This window comes from Nelusetta ayraudi, unplaced genomic scaffold, assembly GCF_046127955.1.
Source record: "Nelusetta ayraudi isolate G7.1 ecotype Tasmania unplaced genomic scaffold, CSIRO-AGI_Nayr_v1 ptg000039l, whole genome shotgun sequence".
NCBI classification, from domain to species: Eukaryota; Metazoa; Chordata; class Actinopteri; order Tetraodontiformes; family Monacanthidae; genus Nelusetta; species Nelusetta ayraudi.
In genome coordinates, this window is record NW_027466089.1 from 1,841,995 (window position 1) to 1,852,617 (window position 10,623).

The 10,623-nt window shown below is 44.3% G+C and overlaps 1 protein-coding gene across 5 annotated transcripts; it reads right to left on the reverse strand.

Annotated features, from left to right (window-relative positions):
• Nucleotides 1–700: 700 nt before the first annotated feature.
• Nucleotides 701–10,623, reverse strand: csf1ra (colony stimulating factor 1 receptor, a). Of its 5 annotated transcripts, none has more exons than XM_076032988.1 (22): nt 10,398–10,619; nt 10,063–10,132; nt 8,574–8,861; nt 8,211–8,498; nt 7,936–8,072; nt 7,682–7,853; nt 7,399–7,594; nt 7,056–7,171; nt 6,628–6,739; nt 6,327–6,526; nt 6,104–6,195; nt 5,879–6,005; nt 5,517–5,624; nt 5,268–5,378; nt 5,005–5,167; nt 4,825–4,907; nt 4,625–4,728; nt 4,172–4,294; nt 3,966–4,077; nt 3,786–3,885; nt 2,790–2,901; nt 701–2,633 (listed from the first exon to the last, which is right to left on the reverse strand). In XM_076032988.1, exons 2-22 carry the CDS (start codon nt 10,112–10,114, stop codon nt 2,487–2,489), a joined length of 2,943 nt encoding a protein of 980 aa, XP_075889103.1. In that variant the 5' UTR covers nt 10,115–10,132; nt 10,398–10,619; the 3' UTR covers nt 701–2,486. The 5 variants fall into 5 exon arrangements, with proteins under 5 accessions (XP_075889103.1, XP_075889104.1, XP_075889106.1 ...); XM_076032989.1 differs by having other exon boundaries at nt 10,063–10,162; XM_076032991.1 differs by having other exon boundaries at nt 10,371–10,619.

A 10,623-nucleotide genomic window follows, 5' to 3' on the forward strand; every position in this document is an offset into this window, starting at 1 on the left:
TGAAACATATCAAGGTTCACACCCGGAACAAACGTCCTGCTGAAGATTTGGATCCTGTCCCCACTGCTTTTGGGGGATGGGGACACTTCACATTCAGCGGGGGCGGGTATGAATGGGCACTTGATTTCATATAGCATAACCTCAGTTTGTTCCAGTCATGGGACAAACTTATTTATAGTCAAGTACAACAAAAGAATAAAGTGTCAATTAAAAAAAAAAAAAAAAAAAAATGTATGCAAGCACAGCTACACTCCGTCACTTTCCAATATGTTCATTTAAAACAAATATTTTTTTTGAATGTATATCTTTAGACTGATGCTTATGAAATGTGCATTATAAAGCACTGTTTTCACAGTTCCCACCAATAACCCAACTTTTTAACGACGCTTTTAACTGTTGACATTTTGCCCGAAGGAAGTCTTTCACAGAAAAGTACACAAATGATTAATGGTAGCTCGACGGTGGCATTCAGTATCACGACTCTGTCATCAATGTTCTTTCCAGAATCCTATTATGCATTAAATATGTGATGCAGTCGATGGTCCCACGGCAGCTCAGGAGGGAGAGCGGGTTGTCCAATGACTGAAAAGTTGGCAGTTTAAATCTCACTCCATCCCAGTCTGTTGTTGTGTCCTTGTGCAAGACACTTAACTCACATATATGTGGGTTCAGTTGTAACTTCAACAAAGTTACAACAATATTATTATTATTATTTTTGTACAGCAGCAAAGTTTATTTAATAGTTTTTGCCTTTACATATCTTAAAAAAAACACAAAGCTTTAAATCACAACACAAAACTGGTTGAGAAGAAAAACATCAAGTCAAAGCCTTGATAGTTCTTGGATCTTAGAAATGGCAGTCTTGGAAATCACGAGAACTAAAACTGCAGGAAAGCGTGACGCATAACTCGAGCAGAAGCACTGGACAGATTACTTGCTTTTACTTTCAAATGTACCTCAGGACGTCAGAAAATGTTAGGAATGAAAGAGAAAATCTGCTCAAGAGGAGGAGTTTTGACGTCTTTTCTCCAGAAGTCAGTATATGTACTGACAACGAGAATTTTTGATTTTGTGCAATGTTGAGACTGTGTGGGAAATGCTCGGGAGAAGGAGCTGATTGAATGAAGGTCAATAAGAAAACAGGAAGTGAGAAGAAAAGCAGCAGCGGTTTCTATCAGATTGAGGAGGTCCAGCAAAGAAAAGTACAACTCTGCAATCTCTGCCACCTCCTCTTCAGGCTTCACTCCTGCAGCTTTTCAAAGGTTCAAAGGCATCTTTTGCAATAAAAAACAAAAAGTAACCTAACGTTATGTTTAACAAATACAGAGGCATCTTCTCCTACATTTCAGCAAAAATAAAGGTCATTATTGATTTACAGCATTAGATCTATACACCAATGTTTCATTCATTCAAGCAGGTACAATAGAAATGCCTGAAGTCCAAAAAAATTGCAAACGGACAATCTTATATAAAATCTAAACTCTGCTCTGACATCTTACATACAATTGGCAGTGTATGCTGACTGCTACATATAGACAGCGGGAAAGCCCACATTTGAATGCTGGTCTAAATTTACAGGAAGTGAAAAGTTAGTAGTGACAGAAGGAAGCAAAAAAAAAAAAAAAACTTTCACATTTTCAAACATGAACAATCGTTCATCCGATCCATAACGGATCCGCACAGATTTCCCTGTATCGCTGGCTTCGAGAGCACACTGAACACCAGTTAATTAATTTGATCAAAGTGGAAAAATCACATGTTGCCCCTGACTGACAGGCACCGTAAGTGTGTCACACGAAATAAAAGCTATGACCAAAGCTCTGGGCGGAAAACAAAGTGGACATTCTTCTGCTTTTTCCACAGCCGATTTAGCTTGTTTAAAACGGGTGGGGGGACGGGCACTTAGCAGACGTTCACTAAAAATTCAAACAAATACAACAATACACAGACTTTTACATCATAGGAAAAAAAAAGAATCTTAATATGCTTTCAAAAAATAACTGAAAAGGAAGAGAACTTCCTGAGAAGATCTCAACCTAAACAGAAAATATAGCCTATGAAGGCAGTATGAATAAAATTGTTTTTTGAAAATAAAAATAAAAGGTATAATATAAACAATGTGTTTTTTAGGGGCAAACGCCTCACCAAAAACAACAAACTGTTCACAGAGGCGAGATTATTTTAAAGCAAAGTTCAGCTCTGGGGTGCTTGTGTGATTAGTCGACTTGCTTCCTCCTTCCATGTCTGCAGTTAAACGTGGCAAATCGTAGTCACGGTCTGCACTGAAGCCGGTCACATGCTTTCTGCTGCAGCTGCTCTTGTGTCGGTGGGGCAAACACTCTGGTGGGGAAAAGGAAAAAACAAAAACAAAAAAAAAGCTAACTAACAACAGGGGAGACTGACGGCAGTCAGTCCAGCGGTGGTGAGTAACACCGCGGCGCCGACCCGACCGTCCTGACGCTGGCTGAAAGCTTGATTTTGGGTTTTCAACAAAACTGGTAGTTGTTGGTGTTCATCAGGGTCTGCTCCTCTTCCTCGTGGTCACAAGACCGGTCACATGGGCAGTCGCAGCACTTGGGCTCCTCACACACTTCAACCTCCGCAATGTCCTGGTGCAAATTCTGGTAGATTAGCTGCAAAAAAGAAAAGCAATGCATTGAGGTTGCCAGACTAAAAATTAAAACCAAGTATGAAATGGATACAGCACTGTGAGTTAGAGTGGATCTGTGGTGGTTCGCTCACATGATGTGACCTACATACAGGTTGGACAGGACTGGACACTAACTCACCTGTTCCTGCTCGGGCTGGTCCCCAAATAACTTCCGTACCATCTGAGCGATCTTGCTGAACGTCGGACGCTCTGTCGGCTCCAGATCCCAGCACATCTTCATGATCGCGTAGCTGGAAAACAGAATTGTGCAGAGAACTTAAAAAATTCACCAGCCAATGTCTTTGTGATTTTGTTTTTTATTTTGCTACCAAATTGGGAAACGCAGACTCAAGCCCACGGTAGAGAACCATAGGGAGACTTCGCAAATGGTGACGCAGTTTGATTAGCGAGCCTTGTTCATAAGGGCCCCTGCCCCTCCAGTCGTGTTTTGCTGCCGTGAAATAGCAGTTACATGGCTCCTCAGTTGTGCGATCATGTGGCTAACATGCAGAACTGTGGCCTGACTCAGAACACAAAAACAAATGATTAGACCTTGACTCAGCCTCCCACTGGTTCCCCAGTGTAGTTATTCTGGGCGCTGTGACAGCCACGGCTAATAAACACACAAAGCTGGCCCCAATGAGTTATTAAAAAACAAAAAACATTCTGCCCTGATTTCGTGTTAAGTTAAGTAATGTATTCACCACACAGAAAGTAAATTTAAGTCAGAAATAAAGGAAGTTCTTTTACTGATTGTGATCCTGAATTTAGTCATGCACTTATTTCCCTGAAACCATTAACCATCATTTCAGATATTTGATTTTGGGGTGAAAGGTTAGCAATGAAAGTCACTTACAAGTAAGTTTCATGGACATATGGGAGACTTTCAATCCTAACTTGACAGGACCCACAGATTTTTAAAATCTGCAACTCTCCTTCCAGACTTTACTGCCTCCAATCAACAGATATCACCATCTATCTGGAAATAACTGAACAACAAAACCCACTATCTAATTTATTTTAGTGTACAGTCACTTGATCTCCTTGTAAGAATCAACTGACAGTCAGGTTACCTAATAGTGATAGAATAACATAAATATTTTAAAGAAATCCTGGACATTTTGTTTTTCCTTACATCTCAGGAGGAGCGAAGTCTGGTTGGGACATCTGGTAGCCACCCTTTACCATCTTGTAGAACCTGGAGTCCACGGCAACGCTGGGGTACGGGCTCTTACCTGAAAGGCCAACAATAGGCTTCAGGTTTCAGCAGGTGAACCTTAAAGTAAATGTTTAAATATCATGATTTCTTCCTGACCTAAGGAGAAGATCTCCCACAGCAGGATCCCATAGGACCATACGTCACTTTGGATAGTGTAGACACAGTCGAAGATACTCTCTGGGGCCATCCACTTCACTGGCAGACGGGCCTACAAAATGCAAAGATATATGTCTCTATAATCACATGTCACAGCAGTCTCTGAACCGTTAAAGGCACAAACAATAATAAACTGAGAGACTTACGTTGCCCTTCACCACGTAATTTGAGTCATTCATGATGTCACGAGCCAGACCGAAGTCACAGATCTTGGCTACTCTGTGGTCGGTCAACAGGACGTTTCTGGCAGCCACATCTCTGTGGATGCACTACAGGCACAGAAAACACAAACATACAGGTGAAACAACCCCAAAGAGTTCCTCCTCCAGGTTGACAGGTAGGGTTGTGAAGACCATCATAACTGAGACCAAGACACTGCCAAGACTGAGGTATCAAGACCAAGACCAAGAGAGACCATGTCGAGACCAAGACCCATTCATGCCAGAGACCGAAAACATCAGCAGGATACTTCCACTACCACTACGACTAATGACAGGTTTGACATGATTTCCCACAAACAGCTGCTCCTAAATGTTAATGAGCATTTTGGTTTTGCTCCAGATGTTTTAATTGTTAAATCTTTCAGCACAATCACTCACGTTCTTGGCAGCCAGGAAGTCAAGGCCCTGAGCCACCTCAAAGGAAAACTTCAGGAGATCATCAATATCCAGCGGCCAATCAACATTCTCCTCGCACAAGGTGTCTTGGTAAGATAAGATATAAATGTTATTGTAGTGAATATGTTTTTTTCACCATGCTGAAGAATGACAGCAAGTTTTAGCTTGAAAACACTATGTACCTTGAGATGTTTCCATATTTGCCGGCTGGCAGGGTCTCATCTCCAAGTAGGTGCTTGAAGAAGAGCTGGAGATCCCACTGTCACTAAAACCATTGTCACCATCAGAGACTCGAGATTAATTGTTTCCCTTCCTCGATCCCCAACATCCTCCACCAGACTTTACATTCTTGTGATGGTTACCTCCTGATGAAGTGCCTCTGAGCGCCGATGTTCTTGTATTCGCTTGCGTTCTCCACGGCGTCTTGCATGTTCATGACAAAGTCGACAAACGTCTCTGCCTTATGGCGAAGGAAGTTCAGCAGGTCACCGAGGCTGCAGTACTCTGTTATCACTAGCACTGGTCCTGGGGACACAATGACACATATGAATCTCTTGACCAGGAAACATTTGTTTTCTGGCGTCTACAACACTTTCAATTTCTGCCACCAGACGTGCTGGCTTACCTCCGTAGGTGCAGGCTCCCAGTAGATTGACAATGTTCTGGTGGTGACCCAGGTGGCTCAGGATCTTCAGTTCAGACATCAGGGCCTCCCTCTCATCTGAGTGGGCATTTGCTACGGATGCACAACACACACTGTTATCAAGCCACCACTCTCCCATACCAGGAAGAATACAATTTCACATTAACATTTGATTTAGCTTATTTTCACTTTGCCTAAACCAGTGCTGCAGCTTCCTGTCCAGGTGCTCACCTTTTAACATTTTCACAGCAACACGCACGGTGTTATCGGTGTCCTCCCCCATTCCAAACGCTGTGGCTTCTACAACCTTCCCAAAAGCTCCAGCTCCCAGAATCTTCCCTGGATTGATTGAGCACAACAAGAATGTTTTAGGTTTGACATCAACAGAAGTCAAGCTTACACCTATCATTTTATTTTTGTTTCATAAACTCCTTGTTGAACCAAGTCGCATTAACCGGTAATTCTTTATTGCTGCCTGCGAAGCTAATTTCCCTTTGAGGACAGCAAAGATTTGATTGGTCCATGAAAAGTAATGACTCATTCGTGCTGTTTGAAAAGCTTTAGGATTTGAAGCTAACCACAAGGATGCTAACCGAGCTTCAGTTTGTCTCTTGGAAACTCCCACTTGTCATTGTAAGGCAGCTGAGTGGGGTCAATGAATGTGTAGTTGTTTCCATCTCTGGCCTCAATGATCTTCCAGCGGACCTCGTATCTTGGTTTCTGTGGACAAGAGAAGAGCCACTGGTATTCAGCTGGTGTTTCAGACAATTTTTTTTTTACAAAGCAGACTGACTGCCAGCTTTGGTGGTGCACCCTACCTGCTTGTATTTGTAAAGCAGGAAGCCCAGCAGCAATATGAGGACGGCCAAGACACCTGCTGCTCCAGTCAGGGTGGATGTGAAGAGCTTGTCTGCACAGTTAAAGGGGAAAAAAGGTTCTTGTTTTTTTTGCATGAAAACATAACCAGGTCAGATTTTATTTGACTGCGATCAGAAAACTTTGGAGTTCAGCGTCGCGTCCCGAAATCTTTTCCCCACTCACCAGAAACCTCTACAGTAAAGGTGTCGCTGCTGATGCCAACGAGGTTGTAGGCCACGCACTCGACTGTCATCCTGCGACTGGACAGCCCCACAGTAAGGACGCTCTCCACCTCCACGGCCCCGTACTCCCCTCTCTGCACCTCCACTGTGGGAGCTTGGAGAGGGATGGCCATCTGCAGCCCAGCCTCATGTCCGTTGCACCTGCACCACAGGTGACATGTTCACAATCAAGACAGAAGGTAGCAGAGGAGCGAGCACCATGAACAACTTCCTTCAGAGGAATCCTGCATTTTGCCACCTACGTAGGCCGGATCCCAAAGCACTGGTACCAGATGATCCTGGGGGCAGGGTATCCGAATGAGGTGCAGGTGAGCGTTGTGATATTCTCCCACCTCACCACAGCGACGGGTCTCTCTGCCAGTGACAGGGAAAGGGAATGAAGCTTATGATGGTTGCAAAGTCTGAGAGATAGACCAGTTAACAGGCATGGCAAAGTCACAAATCTGTAGTAGATCTGGGCGACTTTAAAATGGTTTCTGCCTTACAACTTTACCTGTTCTTGATCCAAAATTTGCAAATATTTATAGTAAAATAATAATTAATTCTTTGAGCACTTTCGATCAAAGTCATTCATTCACTTTTACTTTTACTGGTTGTGTCTTTTAATTCCTATCAAATGCTACTAAATCCCTCTGAAATGCCTTGGACTGGGACTTGAAACGCTACTTACGATACATTTTGACTTGGAAAGTGATGGAGGCATTTGCCAAGGCACTCTTGGCATGGAAGGTGTACTCCCCTTGTTCTTGTGGGTTCATTCTCTTCAACAGCAGACTGGCTTGGTACCTAAAAATAAAAGGGGGATCCAAAGTGACTCACTGGCTGGTTTGAACTCAGACAGTTGACATGCGTCACTGTCGACTACGTCTACAGAGCTGAAAAGAGAAGTCGGTCCTTCCCTCCCAAAGCAGATTTACAAAAGGAGAAAAAAAAACCAAAACAAAACATGACCTTGAAACTCCAGGTCTTATTCGACAAAAATGCATAGAGAAAAAAAGAGACCTCGACCATACCTGTTGTTGTATTTGACCAGCTTGTGCTCCTGTGTGGAGGTCCTGTGCGACGTGGGCGTGTGCCACCTATGCTCTGTGATGTCAGGGTACGCCTCCACAACCACGTTGAGCTCCAGATCTTCCCCTTCATTCACTTCCACCGCCAGGCCCTTGTGTGCCAGCTTAAGCGAGAGCTGGGGCAGCAGCCTGATGTAGGGTTTATCTGTCATCAGAGAAGTTAATTCCGACAGTGTCACCGACAGCTGGTTGTTTTGAGGGCTTGCCGGGCGGCGACAGGCCTGAGGCTTACCTACAACCAGCAGGTAGGTCGTTGTGCTGTTCTCGCCAGCCTCGTTGGTGCCAATGCAGGTGATGTTCCCGGTGTCTGCTAGGTCCACGGCGGAGATGGTCAGAATGCTCTGTATGTCCAGCCCATTCTCTCCCTGGGAGCGAGCCCTCTCCTCGACTGTCACATTCTGAGGAATAGGTAAATGAATCAGAACTGATCATCAATGTCATCATCAATCTTGAAGAATTGCCACAGCACTTCACACAGACCGACTTGGTGGTGTACTTCCAGGTGACGTTGTAGTTGAAGTTGGGGTTGTGTGTGCTGCAGCGGATCTTGAGTTCCTCGCCGACGATTCGCACATACTCATCCGTTTCCAAGAAGACGTATGGAGGGTAACGGAGCTCTGCAACAAAGGAATTGGAGAATTCAAGATCCTTGATAGGTCTGTTACCTGCTGCCATGCAAGGCACACACAGGCCGATTGGAAGCAATTTTGGGTTCAATGGGATAAAAAAAAAACAACATCAACAAATGTCATTACTCTGTATGACGTTGATGGAAAAGGCCTTGGACGTCCTTTCCACACCATTGACCCTCGCCGTGCAGACGTAGTCGGCCGTGAAGCTGGGCTGGAGGCGGCTGATCAGGACGCCACGGTGGCGGTAAACCGTGTAGTTCATCCCCGGTGGTACAGAGGTGCCATTGTCCATCCGTAGGCCCAAGTCTGTGGCCTCTGGGTGGGTGAGCAGACACGGCAGCAGGGAGTCCTCGCCCTCCTTCCTTACTGCCCTCAGAGTGTTACTGCTGCTCCAGAACACGTTGTGCGGATCTGGTGAAGGAGGACATGGAGACAATGAGATCGGGACAGGACAGTCAGGATAGTCACCCACTCACCGCCGCTCACCTTTAACATAAACATGGACGGAAGAGGTCAAGTTCCGATATTTTGAGCCACCAGTGTAGTAACACTTGTACGTTCCGGTGAATTCTGCCGTGGGCCGCTCCACTTTTATCGACCGTACGTTCCCTGGGCTCTTGGACACGAAGCGTCTTTGTTTGGGGAGCCTGGTTTGCCAGTTTACAGCCCCATCACCCTGGCACTGCAGATCCAGGTGGCTTCCAAGTCGAACCAGAACCTCTGAAGTCTCCACCACCTTTGAGTTGAACTTGATCACCGGATACCTCCATTCCACTGAGACGGGGGAATAAAGATGGGCAAATGATGGAACATTCATTGTCAGGTCAGATTTGGAATCACATTTTTCACCTGATTCCCCTCTGCTGAAAGAGTTTTGACACTTGTCTTTGCCTCAAATAGACAGCCTTCTTGTCCAATTCTGCGGCATCTGCATGAGTCTGTTGTAGTTATGGTACCAAAAAAAATGTGTTCCTAATCTGTATAAGCATGAACGTTGACCACAATATGTGAAATATCAGCTTGAAGCAACTGAAGTGAATCATTCCCAGATGTTCAGTGAATGAATGGTTCCTTAGTCACAGCATAAAGTTGGAGCTCTTCTGCTGAAACTATTGACCCCTCGTGTCTCACAGTTGGTGTAAAACGCTCTTTCACGCATTTGATTCCAAACCTTTAGTGGAGGTCAAAAAGTGCAGAACTGAGATTCAATAATCAGCACTTTTCTTTGTCTTCATCCAGTGTTCACATGGAGTGACTGGGAACAACATGTTATTTGGGACATTTCAGCACTGTTGCACTGATCCTCCAGATTTATAGCAATAAACTTTTATTGCCTCCCACACAAAGACACTCCGTCCTAGACGTTTACCTCAATCAAACTAATCCCCTCATCAATATTTAAACACCAAACAACACATGTGTTTTTGAGCTCTGATGCAATGGAAGCGGTTTAGTGTGCAGTCACTGTCAGTAGTTTAAAACTTGGAGGGAAAAGACATCACATCAGATCATTTGTCCCCTAAAAACAACCCATGATCCCGTCGAAAGCTGCTCTGCTGAACGGTTCCTCTGCGTCTATCACAAGTTCAGCATGAAATTCACGGTGAAATCAACGGAGCCCTGAAGAAGCCAGGCTTGAGATCAGATGCAGATAGTGGGGCAAGTGTGAAAAGTTCTTTCACTTCAGAAATCTGCCTTTAACTTTAACTCTAAATCTTTAAATATCGTTTTGTTGACCTGATACTCAAACATTTTGGATTTATACATCGTGGTGTGCTCCAAACATTACTGAAAACAAATTTATTCTGAGGTCTTTTCCATCTTGCAAAATTTTAAACGAGAGCTTGTTTTCTGTCGACCTATCAGCAGCACTTCCAAAGGTAACAAATGCTCATGTAAACATTTAAGCACAGACAGTCCATTCCTGCCAAAGACTGCAGAGAAAACAAACACTTGAGTTTTTGCGTCGTCTCACCTGGTGAAGCAGAGGCCACGAGCCCCATCAGCAGCGTGAGGTAGGAATGCATCCTGCATCGGTTTCAGACCTGTGGTTAGATGGTGATGTTTGAGAAACACTGGCCAAAAAAAAAATAGAAAAACACCAAAAAAAGATGAATCTCCCTCTCCCTCCCTGCTGAACTTCTCTTTTCTGAGTGGCAGCAGCTTCACTCATCACAAAATAACGCTGACCTGGAAAACAACATGCTCCATCAAACCTCCCTTTTTTTTTTCTTTTTTTTCTTTTCCCAAATGAACTCAAGTCAAATCCTCATCTGAGTTCACTTCTAGTCCATCGTCAGCTGCGCCCACCTGCAGATGTCTTCAGCTTGTGTGAAACTTCCCTGGGTATGGCAGTTTTTTTTTTTTTTTTTTTTTAACTCATCCAGAATGTGAAGCGCAAATTCCCTTGTTTCGCTCAGCACCTCTTCTCCCTTTGGCTTGTTTACAGGTTCTCCAGTGGCTCACAAGTCCTCCAGCAGGACTGAACACTGAGTCCCACAGAGACTTGTGGAGGGAATTGTGTGTGTGTGTGTGT